This window comes from Pyxicephalus adspersus, chromosome 9 (genome assembly GCF_032062135.1).
Source record: "Pyxicephalus adspersus chromosome 9, UCB_Pads_2.0, whole genome shotgun sequence".
NCBI lineage: Eukaryota > Metazoa > Chordata > Amphibia > Anura > Pyxicephalidae > Pyxicephalus > Pyxicephalus adspersus.
In genome coordinates, this window is record NC_092866.1 from 51,192,799 (window position 1) to 51,213,723 (window position 20,925).

Consider the following 20,925-nt stretch of genomic DNA (forward strand, 5'->3'; position numbering starts at 1 on the left):
AAAATCCCCCCGCTCATTCTTACCAAAACTCCCTATCTAACGAACTGCTGGAGATATACAAAGAAATGCAAATGCTGTCCTTAATCACCTAAAGCCTTGATGCCATCACTGCCCACATTATGAATTAGTAGTTGGGCCTGCTTTAAAGTTGAAGAAACTGCACTGGGTCAGGGGACCTGGTTTATAAAATGTTGCTAAACATGGTTGTAGGGGGGGAGAATGAGAAGAAAAGGCAGATGTTTGATTTTGCCCAGAGATGCCTTTAGGTCATCAAAGCAAAAAATTATCGTGCTCTTGCGGGCCTTTGGAGAAAAATCAAGACTTCAACTATTATTATACAAAACATAATATGTGCCTTTTTCTGAGTAGGAAATTAGAATGAAGTTGCCATAAATTTGCTTCCAAATCTATGCTGAATCTCCACAAGACATGTTGCAGAACAAACAAAACTCCCGTATGATCTATATTTCAGTGCCACAGAAATCGTCCCAGCGGGTCATCTGTCAGCCAAGGGCCCCGTTCATTGAAATTTCTGTCCATGTAATTACTTCAACTGTTTTGTCCCCTCTCTAAATATGATTCATTGTTGCCTATAAAAGATTTGACCTTCCATTCGTAGCAAGGCAAAGGGAACTCTTTAATGAAACGTCTTATCTATAGACTTCAATACCGGATGACAGAATCATTTCCTTCCACTTTTTTTTATTGGCCTTTTCTATCAAATAGCCAATTACACACAGACCCTATATATAAAGAATTCTACCATGGGGAACATGCTGGCAGTGCTTTTTTATGGAAGGAATTTATTTAAAAGTACGATAAAGGTTTTGACAATAAAGGTACATTAAGCTGTCAAAGACAATATTGTAAAAAAGCGCAATTTAATAATCTTGCATTCACGGACATTGTGAGATGGCAGAAAATGATCATTTTTTTTCTTTTTATTGCAATATTGGGTTTTATTATTTTTTTATTATTTTACTGTTAGTCACTCACAGATACATTTACTAGAGCTCTTGTTTTTGACTGTGGCAGGTTGCAAATAAGAATAAAAAAAGTTAAGGGTCATCCATTGCCTTTACGTGTTCTGTCTTTGGCCAATGTGTTGGAAAGTTAGGCTGGTTGTCAAGAACTTTAATGAGGTAGAATCCGACCAAAGACGGTCTTCCTCACTCCCTGGAAAATTCTTGTGACCATGACAGGGCTGGGCAGGACTGGTATTGAAGAAAATCTCATGTTCGTGTATTTGGGATCAATGATAGATGGCTGAAGTTGCTTTATGAGGCTTCTGGGGTTTTCAGCTATTTAGTGGATAGCTTCCATATGTGTGTGATGAGAAGTGCCTCAAGTGAATACTGTATTGCTGCTATATCATAGGAGTACAGCCAGCAGATTTCGGGGATTTGAGCTCCTTCTTATTCAGAGCTTGAGATGACAGAACCCATCGGGAAACTTTACCCTATTCCAGTTATTACAATTCATCAAGTTCCACCACAATACCGTGACATGGTCCCCAAACCAGTTTCATACCATGGTATAGACTGAATACTTACTGTAAATTATGAGGAAGGCAGAGTACCCCCAAGTATTTGCATAGAACTGGATAATATATATTCTAAATCTTCAGGTTCTACCAAAACACTTGGACACAGTCACCATACCATGTCCCAAGCATTCACTTTGAGCCAGGAAGAAGGCAGAGGCCCCCAAAATGCATTGGCTGTACATTTTCTATATAGCACCAAGAAAAGTCTGGAACAAAATGTTCTTGTGTACAACTCTTCAGTTGAGACATTCCTCAGTGCAAACACATAAATACTACCTTGCTCCCTATTGCTTAGTTGGTTATCCATCAAATAATATGATGGATCCTTGTACTGATACAAGGTATATGGTATAGTGCTCCAGTGCTTGTTTGGAATAGCTTATCGATGTGAAAAACGCTGATCATTTAAATAAGTAATTGATTGATTATTTCTAACAATGAACTATATAACCTATACATGAAGGTGATATATTGGAGGAGCACCACCATCACCCTGCAAACCTTAGTCCGGACATTTAGGAAAAAGTATTGCCTAATGAAATTCCCTGGATAAAAACAATAAACAATACTTATAAAATAAAATATAAAAAGACAAATGTAAACCAATGTGTACATGTATGGTTAGAGACCTAAATTTTAAATCGATGTAAAAAGTTAAAAAAAAAAAAACAGGAGTAGACTATTGCATAAAAAATAACAAACTTTGCTGTAAACAGTGTAGCATTTTTCAAGGTAAAAAACATTTAAAAAGTGGATTCTACAAATCATGTGACCATGATTTTTGCCATGATCTTTGTAGGGCTCTCTCCATTTTAGTGTTTTCCTACTCTCGTTTTGGAACTATTGTAGCATCAAGTAACTGGCCTTGCACATGGAGCTCCTTTCTGGACTTCACAATTCTTGTTTCAAAATATGCAACAAAATAAAAAGTTCCTAATGATTCAGCTCGGTACAAAGCTTACGTTCTAAAATATAGAGCACAATGCTAACCTAATATTGATATTTAAAGCTGTCGCTAACACTTAGTCCCGCATTGCATTTCACTCCTCCCCCACTTCCGGAAACCTTAACACCTTCTTCACCCCAACCCCTAAACATAAAAACAAAATATTTTGCAACCTACCAGTCCATAGTTGTTTTCTTTATTCAGGTTTATATCTCTATTTTTACACAGAGATTCTGTTGCCAACTAGTAATGTTCGAATTTGCTTCAGTTTGGTTCAAGGTCCATTCTGACCAAACTGGGGCAAAAATTTGGACTATAGAAATGGCTTGATTGGCAAGGTAAAGAACAGCTGTGTTACCTTGGAGTGTCAAGAGTGTTTGTTTTTGCAATCAGCCTGAATATTGATTATTTCTAGTGACAGTAGAATGGTTTATCAATTTGTAGATGGGAGGGGAAGTGGGAGGCTTCCCACTGCGTCTTCCCCATTAGAAACCAACAAGGCATTCCTGTAGCTCATTCATCCATCTTGACGCTAGATCTTCATTGAACGAGACAGCTTGATGCAAAAATTTCATTGAACGTTGGTCTTGGGCAACGGATATCCGCATGTAGCTTCAGTGAAAAGATTTTCCTGCTAAAACTCCTAACCTATAAAAATTTAGGCTCACTAGAGCAGATTGTTGAGCAGAACAATCAACCTTTAAATGACACTATAATTGTACTCATGTTATGTATCTAAAGTATCCTGTTCTGTCTGCGGTTACCTTCTAAACATATTGGCAGAAAAAAAGTTATTGGTTATGGTTTCCTGTCGTTAATCCTCGATAATGAATGCACGAATCAGTACAGTTCTACATTCTTTGTTGCTGTGAGCACTGGGTAGCAGAAAACGACCGAGGTTCATATTCCGCATGCTTTTGTTCCGAACAGTAGAGAAACGACAAAACAACCTGCAGACGCTGAAGGCTTTTGAATAATAAGAATGAAGATGTGCTGAGCGTAATGTTTACCGCTGAAGCTTTTATTCTGCTTCTCTGCTGGGTTTGCACTTACCTACCTCACCGTGCGCGGGACTGATAATCACCCGCGCCTGGCGTTCTTTGTTCTGTGTGTCTGTTCCATTGTGCACTCAGAACATATGTTCTCCTAAATGTGATTCTACTTAGAGACCGAAAAACAATCCAGTTCTGCGCCCAACTGGCAGCTGTGATTATCATTATTCATTAAGTGTTGTAACGTTTTGTAACGAACTTGCATATTAGGAACTACAGTGCAACACGGGGTACATGGGTTGGAATTGATCCTAAAGTACCTAGTGCCTGCATTTATCATATTCACGCTTTTGTTCAGAGCATTACTTTTTTTATTTTTTTAGCAGTTAAGTTTAAGGAGTAGATATAGACAAGAAATAAATGCACTAAACTACTTAAAGAGACCCTGTCAGTAAACTATTCATTTCAACAACAATCTTTTTACATGCTCGTATGTGCTCGTAAAAGTTTATTTGCAGATTTACAAATTAGCGGAGGCTTTTGAGTGCCACCATATTGGATGTAATGGCAACAGACCAAGCCGATTCCAGTGACTCTATATTCTTCCCCCATATACCCCTTCCAGGAACAGCTAAAGGTAATATACGGAAGGATGAAGCATCTTGGTCTGTACAGATTGTAATTAAATACTTCTGGAAGAGGAAAAGGATTTGTTCAAGAGGGAATGGGACTGCTAGGGCATTAATATTGCAAAGGGTCAAGGAGCTTTTAAGATTTTATGGAAATTCATTTGTTTTAAATAGGCTTCCAATTCAAAACCAAAAAATGCAGCATTTTTTTCCCAAATTGGTGTATCCCAATGCAAGGTCTTGCTTGTGTTTTGTTAGGTGCATTGCCTTGAAAAACTGATGCTACCGCAATGTGCTAATTCCCAATTGCTGTTATGTACAATATTATGCACTATATCACAAAAGTGTGATTTGGCACCCCTCTCCAAAAAAAGTTAAAATTGTTTGTCCTACCATTCTCTGTATCTGATTTTTCTCTGTGGCCCCCGTCTTGGTCAGCATACGGGTGCCTGCCATAAACTCAAAAACATTATTTGCATTACACATTCCCAATAAGAGCATGTAGAATTCATCATGTCCGTTCCATATCTCATGAATTCCCAATTCAGATATTTCACTTCCTCAAGGGAGCCACCAAACTTGCAGTTCATAAATCACTGAATTAAACTTTTTTCAGTTTCCCAATTGAGAAGGTGGACTCTTAAAATTCTATAGAGGATCATTATTTTGCTGCTCAATACAACTTTAAAAAAGAGTAAGTAATACCGAATTTTAGTTTACGCATTTCACATTATGCTATTGTTCAGATTTACCTGATTATGAGAAATTAATATAATTACTAAAAACATATACCCAACTAGGGTAAACATATTTGTTCTACATAAGACTATGACTATGAGAAAAAAAGACTGTCTTTGAAGAACCTGGGTGAACCAGCAAATCTTGAATGAATGTCTTACAAATTTCTGCTATTAATTGGTCTAGGGAAATAAACATATCCCAGATATAAAACCCTATAAGACATAGTTGGTCCAGAGGAAGGCAAAAAAAAAACCCTGGTACAATTTGCTTCAACAGGGGAAAAATTCCTTCCTGATTCCATGAATCAATCAGACGTTCCCTGGATCAACAGTCTCTGGTGTCTTTACTTGAAAGCCTTAATACCCAGATATATTCTGTGTTTCTAGAAAAGCATCCAACTTTTTCTTAAAGCAATCTATAGTATTTGCTGAAACTACTTCCTAAAGGGAGCTTATTTCACATTTTCACAGACCTTACAGTAAAGAATCCCTTCCTTATCCAGAGCTTAAACTTTTTTTCCTCCACACGCAAAGAGTGCCCTCTTGTCCTTTGTAATGATCTCAAAGGGAATAATTGGGTAGGGAGCTTTCTATATGGACCGTTTCTATATTTATACAGGGTGAATATATTCCCTCTTAAACATCTATTCTCAAAGGAGAATACATTCAGTTCAGCTAATCTCTCCACAAAGCTGAGATCCTCCATTAATTTTATTAGTTTCTTGTTACAGTGTTGTGCCTTAATGTCCAATAGCCAATTTTACTGCACATTAGCAGAATGTATAGGTGTTATTGCCCTTCAGTTCATTCATAAATTCCTAAAATGCTAGTGGGACACAAGCCTTGAAAACCAAAATTGGAACAAAAAAGTTTCAATTACAAAAAATTACAGCAGCAATTTAGCGGGGATTACAGGAACATGGTTGTAAGTAATAAGGCCTTTGCTAGACATCTACTCTACAGGTATTTGTACAACGAATTATTACCAGTCTTACCATTTCTCTCTTCTATCCTCAGGAAGAGCTAATCACTGGTCTGCAATTATTGGTGGCTCACACTCTAAGAACTATGTACTTTGGGAGTATGGTGGTTTGGCCAGTGAAGGGGTGAAGCAAGTGGCCGAATTGGGATCACCAGTGAAAATGGAAGAAGAGATACGACAAAAAGTAAGCCAGAATCCATAAAAGTAATATCTGCCTAATAAATATATATTTTTTCATTTTTTTTTTGTATTTTTTTTATTAAAGTTTCCTTTTCCAGTTAACATTCTGCACTGATACTGGGCAGGAAAGGGACGCTTTATGTTTGTCACCCTTTTTACCATTAATGCCCCCATTCTTTGTAACAATTGTAATTTTTGTTTCTGATAAAAGTTTACATTGTTGTAGGATCTGGTAAGACTTGCTATGAAATACTAATATATAAACAGAAAGGAGGTACTCAGAATTAGAGTTAGTCTTAAGATACATACAGACGTCCAATGGTTCTCACCCGATCGGCTCAGGGCCGATATCGGACGAGAATCTGGCGTGTGTACAGCATCCATCATCCGAACAACCGTCCTGGCAGATCCATGGATGATGGTCAACGAACGATCCTAATGCAAGGGAAGTGGGTGAGCACGCAGCAGGGTGCCGCTTCATCGTTCTTCCCCTCCCCTCTGCATAGAGCCGAACGGTGCTGTATGTAGAGCACTCATTCATGCATCGTGCAGTCATTAGTCTTTGGAAAGGATTGTGAAAGATCCTTTCCAACGACTATATTTTTACGTGTGTATGCCTCTTTAAAGCGAACCAGTTAAAAATGGGCATTTGTATTTATATGGCCATTTATTTTATATTTTTTTGCAGCCTATCTACTATGTCCGTTCTATTTTCTGTTTTTAAGTTGCATCCTTTCTTCATCATAAAAATGTAGTGAAGACATGGCTTTAGACCTCCATGGAGGCTTTATTCTTTCCTGTCTGAGTACAATGCTAAAAACTCAAACTCTCCTTTTGCTTTTAATGGAAAGTACAGAAGGTATTAAACCTCTGCACAAGGTTTTTTTTTTTTTTCATTGCTTGGTACTATTGGGGAAATTTCCTTTCACTTTCTGCAATAAGAAGTTAGATGAAAGCCCCAATGTGAGGGCTATTCCACTTTTAAACACTTGTCTTGGGGTTGTGCTCATGTTTTTGGTTCCGGTTAACTGTTTAGGAATTATTTTGAGCTTTACAGTGAGCAGTTCATTTAGACAGAAGTAAGTTACCAAGTTCTACACTTTTAGTTGTAATGCTTGCATCTTCTGGAGCGATAACTTCATTTTCCAGCCTTATCGCTTTATTTCTCAGGTTCTTATGTTGGACTTTATGAGGCCAGATCAACTGCGCCAATTTTATTCTGGCTTGAATTAATATTCTGATAAAAGCAATATATACAAATATCCCACTGCATATAAAATACTAAAAGGCACGCAGAAGTTTTATCTTTTCTGAAACTCATCTTGGTGGCCTTTAGTTCAAGCCATAACCTATTTTCCACTTTAAAGAGCTCCTTAAATGCTGCCGGTCCATTTACAGTCTCCTGCATGTCCTGTAACTCTGCCTTAGGTTAGGTAAAGCTGCTCAATAATTGTTGAAAAAAATGATTGTTAGTAATTTGTCTACAGTGTTAGAAGGAACAGGACCTGTTTTATGGAGGAGAGGTTAGGAAACAACAGTGGTAGAATGGGCAGGTTGTTTAATGATCCAGTATGATGGACCAGTAAATGACATCATGGGATCACTATACAGACGCAACAGATAAACACTTGTCTTTGGTGCCACAAATCCTGTATCTGTACAAAGCTTTAGTCGTAATTCTCATCTTTCCTACCTTGAAATAACTTTAAGCTCTTCAGGGAACCCTTACTATACTTACTATATCCAGAGCCCTTGCATTTCTGGCCATTGGAAAGAATGTAACCCCTACAGATACCCGAAAAGATCATTGGTGTCACTTAAACCGGAAAAGCACAAATGGCTAATTTCTCAAAGAACCCCTAACAACCTATGGAGGTACCCTAGACTTCCAAAGAACCCCGGTTGAGAAACACTACTCTATAAAGTACTTTTTGATGAAACACAGAACTCAGTATTACCAAATCCTGCTTGAGAAATCCAACAGCCTTTCACCCCCTATAATGGGTGCTTTCAGCAAGGACAGAAGGGGTTTCTAAATTTTAAAGACACCTGTTACTTTTGTTGTAATTCTTTTTTCTTTGTTTAGTAATACTCCTTCTGTAGTATTGTTCCATTTAGGGCCATGTTGGAGAACAATTCATCTGTGTGACTGAAAGCATTTCATTTATTTCTCCTTCTCTCTTTTTTCGTTCAGTCAATGCTGCAAATGGAGACGTACTGTATTGTCATGTGTTTCTGGCCTGGATAATAATGTACAATTTAAAGTGCATTAAGAGCAATAATAATACGGTAGAAGAAGGTTATGTTTTGCTGACCCTGGGGTTTGACAAATTCTACAGGCTGGCTTTGAAAGGCTGGTGTAATAAAGGTGTTAGACGTAATGTAAATCATTTACTGGTATTTTGTACTGGAGAAAAACTGCATAGTGACTTGCTTTAAGGTTGGTTATGGTTAAAATGACTAAATAAGCACTAAGAGGTATTATTAAAATACATTTTAAACAAGCTGCCATCTTTTTAGATCTACGGGCAATGAACTGGATATTTTTAGGACAAGATTAAAGTGGACCTAGTATATATTACAGTGTCATTTCCTTTTCTCTCCAGAAGGACACCATCAGAGTTTAGTCAATAGGTTCTGGAATGTGATTCGAGCCCAGAAACAACGTTTTCATGTTAATCACTATGTCTGTGAAACTTCTGGCTATGTTTACTGAGCACCTTCTGTTTTGGCATAGCAGGAAAGAGTCCTCCATGGGGACATTTGTCTTCATGGCTTCTTGCCTTTGCAGTGCTGGGTCCTCGGTTCAGGATTTGCATGGGGAGGTGCATCCCACCTCCTAAAAACATCTGGTTAGGGTAAATGCCTTTGCCCCCAAAATGGCCTCAAACTGGTAATGATGTATGGCTATATTGGGAACACTAGATTGTGAGCCTCCTTCTGAGGGATGGTTAGTGACATGACTAAGAGCCTTGTGCATAATATGTTAGTGCCATATAAAATAATTTCTTATGGAGGTGAAACTGTGCCATATATCGTATCTTTAGTACGAAAGAAATGCAAAGACACTTCCCCATTTGAAGTACAGCAATAAAAAATGATTGACCTTCTAGCTTCTCACCACGCTACTGAAATATGTGGTTTAGGGCTTCTTGTGTCTTTCAGAGATGTTTGGTCTCTTTTTGCCCTGTCCTAGAGTAAGAGAAAGCAGGTAAAGTCTCAACAGGGATATAGATGGCTCCAAATTCCCTATGCAAAGTGTCTTAAACTGGCCTAGGGTTCTAATGCTAGATACACACTTGCAATAATTATCGTTACAAAACCAACGATGCACCATTATTTTGAATGATCGTATTGTGCACAACTCTGTACATGCTGTAACAATACGAATGTTGAAATATAATCCACCAATAGTGTACACATGCTAGATATGTGACATGTAAAGGAGAAAGTCTACTGCAGAACCATCCAGGATCATTGAATGACCGCACACACAATAGATAGTGAACGATGGTCGCTCAATCAGATCCGCCGGGACGGTCGTTCGTTTCCAGCGACAATCCTTGTTCATCGCCATCACTGTGTACTTTTTTTGTTAACGATTATCAGATGATCAGTTGTTAGTTGTTTGTTTCCAATGATAAATTTGTCAAGTGTGTACGCACCTTAAGTCTGACATGAGAGAAAGGAACCATCATCACTTTTTGAAAAATTCCAGGACTCTGGATCTTTTTCGATTTAATATATATCCTGTTACAGTTTTATTTTAATGAGGCTGGTTTTAGAAGGAATTATTGTGGATCGGCTGATATTTGAGCACGTTTGGGCTGACTATAGTTAGTGCTTTCTACTTGTTCCAAAATAAAATGTTAAAACATTGGAAGGTAAACGTCCAACAAATTACATAAATGGTGTAAAGGCAACCTGACCTGCTAAAGGCACATAAATGGCACAAATTTAGGATGCTAAGGCTGATTTATAATAGATCTTGCCATGTCTTCCAAAACATCACTGGGAAATGAAGGTGGGGCACTCCGACCAAGGAGCTCTTCAGCTTTGCACAGTGCTGTTATTCAACAGTTTGCCCAAGATTATAAGTGGTATGGAGAAAAGCAATACTCTCATTAGTCATATGCTTCATAACTCCTTCATATTCCAATCACAGGCTTAGGGGCAGGTTGGTGATCCAGCTGTATTGCATAGCTTGGGAACAGAACAGCAAGGTCACCAACCTGGCTTTGCCACCTGGCACTTATGTTTTGCTCACTAGACCGGCTGACCATAATCAAAAAATCTTTTGGCAGGTGGGTCAGTGTATTTCAGAAATGTATTCAGTTTGCTTGGAGTTCAGCCCACAGCTCCATTTATTTGTATTGTTGTAGACAGATATTCTAGTTTTTTTATGTAAAAATGAACATTCCAGGGACAGTGCTAATTTTGCTCAATTCAAGATCAAGCCTGTCATTTATCTTTAGCAGGTTGGAATACACAAACAATCTTCTGATTGGCAATTTAAGTTTTCTTTAATAAGACTCTCTAATTCAATACATAGTGCAATGAAACATTGAAAACGGGTATCGTTAATTCTAATTATGTCACATGGAGATGGTAGCAATATAATACCTTATGTTAGCTCTGCTGAGCCAGCGATCCTTTGTGGATAATGAGAATAAAAAAACTTGTAAAACTCTTAAAAATGATGTCTAGAGGGAACTTAGACAGGTCATAGGAATGCTGGTCAGACATTTATGAATACTAAATTTTTCATCTTTACATGCAAAACTGTTCTACTTGCCTTGCAAATTCAGCCATATGGGATAAAATTGAACATTTTTTTTTAATCTTGAGCATATTGCAATTTTAAGATGTAGCAGACTTTATTTTAAATGAGAAAGCATATTTCAGTTATTGATTTTTTTCCTTGTCTCCAGAGAAGGACTAGGTATTCGCACTTTTAAGTTCAATACTCATAAAAGGAACGATGGCTATTGATTTCATTTTATAACATAAAATTCGGAGTGTAGGTATCTAACAGAAAAATGCCCTTTTCTCATAGCTCACATTGATTTATTTTAAAAGGAAATTGGGACAAATCCCATATTTGATCCACCAATGCCTTGGTCATTTTAGCCATACCCAATTGTAGGAATCCGTATTTTGTTACTGCAAGCCACACTTTTTGTAACATTGATTTTTTGGAGAGTTAGTAGGTGAGAAATGTAATTACTTTAACAGTATTTAAATTGTATATAGTGTCAATTTTAAGGGGGAGAAGGAGCTCCCTAGTACTAGAACCCTCCAGAATAGAAAGCTCCTGTGTATATGTAGTAGTGTGCTTGGCCTTGAGTCTTGATTCTCCCAGCTGGGTAAGGTTCCTGGTCATGGTAGAGAAGGGAGCCAGTCAGCAGTGAAAGGTGTTGTTCCTGTGCCCAATGACTAAGATTGGCGCCAGCGAAATTGGTTCCTAAATGGGAAAATTGAGTGTTATGGGGTACTTGCCATGGAGAAATTAAGATTCAATAGTTTGAGCCTTGGTCACTAGTTTTTTTAAGGAAAGCAGAACCTCCTACAGTCTGAGAGACCCTTGAAATCCAATTAGAAGCCTGCTGGGAAAGGAGAATTCAAAGGAGGATCCTATGTAAGGACAAGGACATATCAAGAATGTCACAGCATGGGTTACTCACTACAACAGGGAGGACCATTGTTTTTTATTGTCCACAAGGGCAGTTTAATGGGCATGCTGGTCTCTTGGAAGATGAGGATAAAGAGACATATATGCTCATCTGTGTGATGTTTTAGTGCCCTCCAGAGCTGCCTGTTTGGACATTATGTGCCCTAGTTACTCTCTCCTGCTTATTGCATTTTAATTAAACCCCTTCACTAAATTGATGGACAGAGCCCATGTATGTTCATTGCTTCACCTTAAAAGAGAACCTGTGGACTTTCATCCACTTTTGCTCCTTTATTGTCCTGTCAAAAGCTTGGAGCAGGAATATGCCCAGACTGTTACCCACCTCCCTTCAGGAAAAAAATCCGATTCTCAGGCTACCTATGCAGTTTATTAGAGCTGTGTAAATCCCAAAACTGAATGCACACAAATGCAAACTGGCAGGTAAGAGTTCTAATATATACACCATAGCTATTTATTTGGCTGTTTTCTGGACACCAGCTTTACATATTTTGTTCAGAGACCTAAACAATTGTTAGAAAAGTTTGATAATTATCTTCTCTTCGTTGAGCCCGCTCTTGCGTTTCTACTGCTTAGCGTAAACTTGTCACTAACCTGGGAAATTCACACCAAGCATAAAATAAAACATTCATGAGCAGAGGTTTCCTTCAGTGAAATGTACTTGTCATAAGATTGTTAGATGCAGAGATAGAGGAAGCAAAATTGATATGCAAATCTCAACTGTTTTCACAAAGGCAAGTTCTGTATTTTTCCATAATAAGACTCAGACTGGTTGTGATGTGGTTACGATCTCCTTATACTCCTCAACTGTTGTCTTAGAGGGTTGCAACATGTTGCATCTACCGGTGTCATCCAAATGGACTATATATAAGTGGTAATGAGGAGTTCAGTACTGATCACTGGTGCCCGCTATCAAATCTGCAAACTCTGGTTCAGGCAAGTGCCCGAGTGGCTGGCAAGATGCCATCTTTCAGGAGCCACACAAGAATGCTTGTTCCCACTTCCAGTCTGGACCTATCATTAGGTTCATACTTGTAAAACTCTGCTAAAGCCAGTCTTATTTACCATTTTGTATTCACTGTATTTTTTATTCACCATTTTGTACATTCACTATATTTATAACTCTAGATGTAATGTTTAAACCAGTGAATGTGCAGAGTACGTTTAAGTGAGCATTCAGTGTATTAACCGAATAAGATATACATTATATGACCAAAGGTTTGATAAATGGCTGAACTTTACCTGGATCATTCAGGTTCACCCTTCACAGTTTCTAATCCAGTTTTGGAGAGCTTTCATAAATCAAACAACTGTTAAAAGATGGCAACAGGGTTTCCCAGCCTCTAGGGCTATCCTTGAAGACTGTAAGTATCACTAAACCACTTCTTTGGGGGTATGACTGTTGGTCACCAGGCATTCTCGCGTAAATTTCCTTGAACTTCCGATGGGTCCGCAAAATCTTGGCGAACCAATTTGGCGAAACCATCATAAGATGAGGAAATCATTACGATCCCCAGCACTAGAGGTTATTTAACCTCTAGTGCCCCGAGATCACAGTGGATTCTCAGGGCTGAATTCATTCATGCAGCCCTCGGAATCCTCCTGTTTGCGATCCCTGGGGACTAGAGGTTAATTAACCTCTAGTGCCCGGGGATCGCAGTTCATCTGCAGTTCAGTTCCCATGGTCACTGGGCTGTACTTATTAGCTCGGTGACCGTGGGAACTGAACTGCAGATGACTTCTCAAAAGAGAAACTTCATTGAGAGTTCATCTGCAGTTCCACTGCCAGCCCCGGGCACTAGAGGTTAAATACCTCTAGTGCATGGGGATTCTCAGAGCTGCATTCGTTCATGCAGCCCTGGGAATCCTTCTGTTTGCAATCTCCGGGCACTAGAGGTTAAATGGGGACAAGTCTCCCCATTCAAAACCTCTCTTGCTCTCCTCTAAGCCATGGTCTCCTCTAAGCCAATCAGAAGGCTTTCCTCAGCCAATCAGGGAGCACTAGAGGTTTTGAATGGGGAGACTTGTCCCCATTTAACCTCTAGGGCTGGATATCGCACACTGAGCTGATCAATGAATGCAGCCGGTGCTACATTGATTGATCAGCACAGCCTGCAATCTTTTTTTTTTTTCGATCTCCTTTGGCGAATTTACACTGGCTGTTCTCGCTTACAATTTCAGTAAGAGAGAACGGCCAAATGTGCTGCAAGATCAAGTTTTAAAAACTCGCTCTCTCATCCCTTTTGGTCACAGCATGGCCACAGCACTCACCACCCATCTTCCTGCATGGATTTGCAGTTAAGTTACATGCATAAGGCACCATATGGGCAAGTGACACATCCAATCAGAAGAGATGCACTGATGCCAAGAAGGCTTCTTATACTTTGCTAGATTTAGGTCGGAGAAATTAATACATACTTATAAAAAGTACACATAACGAACTAAACAGTCTTCTTAAATTCCACCCTTGTTCCTCTTGGTGGCTTCTGTTTCATTTTATGTTGAAATGCCATAACATGTAATCTTTAAATCTCCATAGATCAAGCTTTTCCAATAATCCACCATCCAGTCACCTGGAAAACAGAATGTAATGCCTATGCAACTGCTCATTGTTTAGAGCAGTCCATCAAGATAATTCACTCCATCACAACCGCATTGTTGTGACTATATGACTCATTAGTGGGTAGGGTAACATTTCCAATCTATATTGAAATGTATTAAATCCTCAAAAAATAATTCTGTTTCTATCAAGCTGGGCTCAGGAAAATATAATTTAAATGTCAAATGAAGTGTATTTTAAGCATGTAACTCACAGAACCAATTTAGCTGAACTCTGATTGCTCGATAATGGTTTGTCATTAATGTTAGAAGTGAAAGATGGATAAACAAAAAATGACTAGGATTGTACACAATAGATGAAATGAAATGCGGTTATTTGGGAATATTGTTTGGTGCTTCAGTATATGGCGGTAATGGTGGGTTATTGGCTGGATCTTGCACAATTCATAATAAACACATCTTGCAGGGTAAATGATCCAGAGATATAGGAAGATTAATTTACATGCAAATCCTGACTTTATTCTATAAATTGAATCGGGTTCCTTTATCTTCTCCCAAACAAAAGATGGGAATGCACTTTGTTCTATTGGCTGCAGTAATAACTCTTGTCTTTTTTTTAACATGGGGTCCCTTGAAATAACGGCTAGGTCTTCAGAAAACATAATCTATAATTGGTGTGGTGGCCATCATATATGGTGTAGAAATAAGTTGTAAGAAGAGTGGGAAAAATGTCACTCTTACAGATAGCCAAGATCATTGATGCCAATTAAACTGACCAGAGAGACACCAAATTCTGTGCTTAAAGAACCTCTAGCAACTTTTGGAGGAACCCTGGTTCAGAAACGCTGCTCTGAGGGAATAAATTCAATGAGGAAAGTGGTCGAAGTTGTAGCATCATTTTGAGCCAAGCTTACTTGGAACATACGCAGAACTTACACCTGTATGGACAGGTACTATATATGGGCTCTGCTATTACTGTTGGTGCAGTGAACATACTATATGCTTTGGTTGTCTCAGACTTAAATATTTTAAATCTCTGACCTGGGGCAAGTTTGTAAATAAGGACTCCCAACTATTCCTTTGACTTGGCCTTTTGTGCTTGTTCAAGGTCCCTGACTTGGGAAAAATTAAAGTGAGCATAACAAATACAGTCATAAATTAAACATTTCTTTAGGAAGGTCAGCGATGGCAACCCTTTTTTGTCTCATGAAAGCTTTGAAGTGAATCTGTGGTTCGATCAGACAGATGAAGTTCATTTAGCTGCCAGCAGTCCAGTTTTTTGTAGTATGGTGTACATTTCAAGTCTCTGGAGGCAAAGTTTAACCAACACTGTGGACTCCTCATGTGATGGCACCAACTGGTTCAGTGTTATCATATTGTTACAAATTCTCCTGCAAATTTGGAAGTACCAGGTACTTCCCTTGACGTCTATATGAACATAGGAGAAAAAAAGTGGAGTATATTTTGGGAATATACGGAGCGAAGGGGTGGGGGGATTTTTGTTAACCATCACACAGTCATGTTGGATCCAATATCCATTTAAAAAAGATTTAGGAGCCTCTACCAGTGCGAAGTAATGACTGTGGATGAGCAAGAATGCCTCCGGCATTCTCGCGAAAATTTCCTCGATGTTCCGATGGGTTCAGGAAATTTCAGCTAAATTTCACGAAACCATCAGAAATCACTATAGGAGGATTATCACGGCTGTGTTCATAAATACAACCGTGGGAATCCTGTTAGTGAGCGATCCCCGAGCACTACAGGTCAGAATGAGGGCAAGCCGTCATTCTGACCTGTAGTTCCCGAGATCTCTCGCTGAGAGGAGGATTCTCACGGATCCATTCATAAATGCAGTCGTGATACTCCTCCTCTCAGACTGCAACAGGAATCAGTGGAGCGGAGCTGCTCCGCTCTCCTGACTGCTGTTGCGGCCCTGTAGTATGTGTTCCTGGATAGAGTTTCTCTATCCAGGAACACAGGACTCCTATCCAAGAACACATACAACTCGTAAAGGGATGCAAGAGCCTTCAAGGAAGCAGAGCTGACAGCTGTAATGACCCATCGTTTCAACTTTTCTTTCCTTTTTTTTACTGTACATTTTAAACAGTGGAGTGAAACGCCTGAAATTGCTTTCCATTTATTTTAATCTATTGTATTGTAAGAGTTATACATATGTTCCTAGGAATTTTGTGCAATATTTATGAGTTAGACGCTTTGGTTGTATATGTAATTTTTGCTTTATCTTTACTGAAACTTTCCATCATAGACCATAAACAAGCAAAAGTTTTTTTTTTTTGTTTGTTTTTCCTCATCCTCCTGCCTTGACCCTCATCTGGCCTTCGTTGAACTCTCTAATAACCCTGCCCCACCTCACCCGTCTAAGCTCCTGTACTGCAGAACAAGCTGCACGTGCAGCACTTTATTTCCGTTGATACGGAGTGTGCTCACCTATACCACTAGGTATATCACAGCAGTGAGATTTGTTTAAAAAAATTATCTGTGCACGCTAATCCAGTTGCTGAGTAATTAGGTAGTATATTTCTACTGGCAAATTCTGCCATGCTACCACTTTTTTTTTTTTTTTCCTTTTCATGATTAAATGCACGTCTAATTATTTTTTTATCGTTGGCTCTCTATTTATAGAGCCTTTGTTCTCTAGGGATTCTTCTCTGCCTGTTATTGAGTTTATCTTCATCAAACGATGAAAGAGGAGCTTCCATAATATGAGAAAACCAAGATAAGCCATGTACAATAAATGAGCCTCTATCTTTGTATGCTGCTACTAACCTGCAAGATAATACACAAATACCTACTGAAAGCTATTTATCATTGTCCTGCTGTCCTAAGGTGTGTACAGAATTCCATCACCTGAGATGAACATTTTGGACCAAATTCTAGCATCTGTACTGCTGTCTCATTTACTGATCTGTTCTGCTGGATCACTAAATATTTGTCTATAATGGTCGCTGTTGTTTTGTACTGGGGAGCACTTGGCTCCTACCCCGTCTCGCTGGATCAGTAAGCTCTCTAGCTGGTTTGTTCTACTGTGACTTAAGTTTGTTTTCTATGATACAAATTGATTGTTGGCCAGGGCTTATGACTCACCATACTCATAAGAGTCACCGGATCCAGCTATTGGCCAAGTCAGGTCATTTCACAGCTATTGGTGGCCATAAACACAGCAGGTCGACATTTCTTGTACAGATGATGATTAGAAAAGCTAAATGTGATTGCTAATTGCCCTAATAAGATAAACAGAAGATTTTTGTTTGTCTTTATACCAGGAGGAGGTCTGAGCTCAAGGGCAGGGGGCATTTTCTCCCTAGGGCAGTACCTCTGAAATATGCTAAGCCAGGGATTCTGGGTGCAGATGCTCCACCATTTAGATGGCAGTCAAAGCATGGACCAACAATCCAATTTTCAATTCCAAAACCTATAAACCCATTGTGTAGCCTTGCACCTATAGAGTAGAAAGAGCTCCTGTGGCTTCTATATTCCTGTTAACAGACTTCAATTGCTTACCACCTACTTTATGTGATCTAGTCTTGAACTCTGTATGCACATGGTTTATACTAAAATACATGCTGGTAAATGTAGCCTGTAATATATTGTTCTTCTTGCTTTGAGGGTTATATGGGCATACCTAATTGACATTGACCATTGATTGGATGAAGAAGTGATCTTCTTGATTGCTTTTAGAATTTGACTTCAGTTCAATTTCGAATTTATGAGTTTCTTTCTATGTGAACAAATTTGCATCATGCATGATCTACATCTACTCTATAGCCAAGCTGTGGAGAACACTACAACAACATTACCAATGAATAAATAATTTCTTACCCGCCGTATGTCTAGACTCTGTAATATTCAAATCAGGATAAGTCAGGTGTTGAGTTTTCCCAAAGATCAAGGACAAACAGAATGTTTGCTGAGCTTTTGTTGTGTTTTAAAGTAGAGATTTCTTTACTGTTGAAAAGCAGCTGCATCAGGTAAAATATTTTGCCCAGCCTGATGGATTGACGTCATCATTCAGTCCAAAAGAATATCCTGAATATCGCCCCCATCCTATGCCTGCGGTGCCTAGCCATTGATGGATTTGCTGGCATTCTGAGAAGATTCATCTTGACCATACAGCAGTTGAATCCTCTCAAGAAGACTGGCATTTGTCCCTTCTGCAATAAAACATACTTACCTGTCTGATCACTTTCTTCTAATGTCAAAATCCCTGAGCTGCTTATTTACAGGGACTGGCACAGCCAATCAAGCCGGCTAAAGATCAAAAGAAGGAAGAGAAGATGGAAGGCCCGCTTAAGCTGGCCTTGCGCCCCCTTCGTAAATCACCTACTATAAGTAAATCAAAAATAAAGAAGGATCAAGTTACAAATATACCAACCTTACTATCTTCTGCATTGTTTAGCTCCATATCATTATTCTTCTGAAGGAAATGCAGAGCAGTCATAATTTTATGATAAGACCTTTTATTCCATTGTATGAGCCTCTTTTTGTAAGATTTTGTCTGCTGAGTGGTGGACAGGGAAAGGTAAGTATAATCCTAACTTGCAGATTATTTGAGAAAGCCTTTGTGGACCTTCCATTTTGAGTAAAAGGTCTGCTTTAAGCATTGTGTATATATATAATCAAGTCACTCACCACTGCTCCTAACTCTCATTCAGGCTCTTTGGCACTTTTCAGTCAAATTGCACAGCCAAGGCAGGTGAGAAAATGGCACTCATCAAATTCTGAGAGTTTTGACATTTTCTAGAATAAACCTTTTAAAAAAATACAGTGAAGTCATTGCTAAAAGGGCAATATCAATCAGGTTTCAGAATTTAAATCAGTTGCTGCATACAGAACACTGCCTGGAATATTGACTGACTATTTTTTATGACTTGAATAAAGCCATGAAGTTGTGTATTTTGTGAGTTAACTAGTCTCTGTAAGTTTAATTGTGCTGTAAGAGATTACTGATCTTTCAATAATTCCCCAAGACAAAATAGGTGAACTTGTTACAAGATGAAAAATGCATTGATGCATAATCCAAACGCATTGTTGGCCTTTTTTCAGGATTGGTTGAAAGCTTAAAGAGAATTTTAGGTTTTTAAACTAATATGGTTTCTGTAAATTATTGTGAATAGATCTGTAACAAGTGGAAACCCAAAGCAATCAAAAATTCTGTTTTTATTGTTCTGTCTGCAAACTGTTTTGGGTGCTATGAGTAACTTCTCATCTTCTGGTGTTTTCCAGTACTTGATGCAGTTGCACCATTAGATTTCTTGAAAATCTACCTTTTTAAGGCTTTCTTTTCTGATCTTCTGGCCAATAACCCACCCATGGTCCTAAACATACAATGATCCCGTATTGCATCGTATCTATGGAGGAATTCCATTATCACCCTGATTAATGTTACACTCGTATACAAGAAAATGACCTATATAAACAAAATGGGTCATCCATAAAAATTCACAAACTTATTATTTATTAATGTCAAGTAACAGAATTGTTAAAAGCAACCATCTACTTGGTGGACACGATATTCCGCATTTATCATTTAAACCTTTCACCAACTATTAAGCCATCTTGTAGACTGTATTATGCCAGTACTATTTTTTTTATTTTGTCAATGGTTAAACTTTAGTGAATTCAAGTCAGGAACTTGAAACATATCTTATACAGATCAAAGTTCTTTTTTTTAGCAAAAAGTCTACTTTGTAAGTTAAGCTTGAATTACTTTGCATGTTCACCTTTATTATTAAAAGGCATTTTCTATAAACTTTGTTCAAGCATTACCATCCGTCTGCCTGCCCGCCCCTTTCTCTGTAATTCAAGTAAATATTGCTTTACATTGTGCCATTCTCACTGAGTACTGTGATTTCCATAAAAAAGTAGACAAGGGGAACCACATCATGGACCCCCACTAATTTCTATAATTCTTTGTTGTGGCTTTAATAGGTCATTCTTGTTTTCATGGGTCCCTGATATTCACATCCTATATACTCTTTTAAAACTCTAACAAATGTTATTGAAGTTCCAGAACAGATACGCAAGGCCCCGTAGGATACAGCCGTTAGAAGCAGCTTATAATAGCTGTAGCACAAAAGTAATGTACAATCTGTGCTCACTGTGTAACACTACATGCAGTAATAGCTGCTTGGAGCATTGGCCGCTACTTCTCCACACTCTCTATTCATAACTTCCCAATGCCACTACGACACTAAATGCCTCTTGGGCACCTTGCATTTTCCAAAACAGATTCCAGTATGACAAATATTAAATGTAGTTTTGGAATCTTGACTCGTCATCATTCAGCGTAATGGTTTCCGGTCTGAAAGGGTATCATTATTTTCCTGGTAGTTGATAACAAACCTCAAATACCATTACCAGTAGTATGCTCAGCAGGGAACATAAAAACTGTTTTGTGAGACTAAAACAAATAAAATATCACATACAGACTTTGTTATTCAGCAAATGTTAGGTGTTATTATGGTCTAAATGACTTGGTGGTTTGCAGATACAATACTATCAAATATTCCGCTATATTGTAGGAAAATATTCTGTTCAACACTTCAAAAGCACACAAAAGCCCTAATTACTAAATTGACCGTTTGGTTAGGTCTCATGGTATGGATAAGTTCCCCACATTTTTGAGAAACCGGGTTGGTGGA

General features: G+C 38.5%; 1 protein-coding gene across 1 annotated transcript in view; it reads left to right on the forward strand.

Annotated features, from left to right (window-relative positions):
• The window catches only part of SPON1 (spondin 1), a 185,672-nt gene that overhangs the window by 77,362 nt on the left and 87,385 nt on the right, over positions 1-20,925 (forward strand). The window contains 1 exon segment of the mRNA XM_072421896.1: positions 5,871-6,019. Within this exon segment, the coding sequence (XP_072277997.1) occupies positions 5,871-6,019 (149 nt within the window).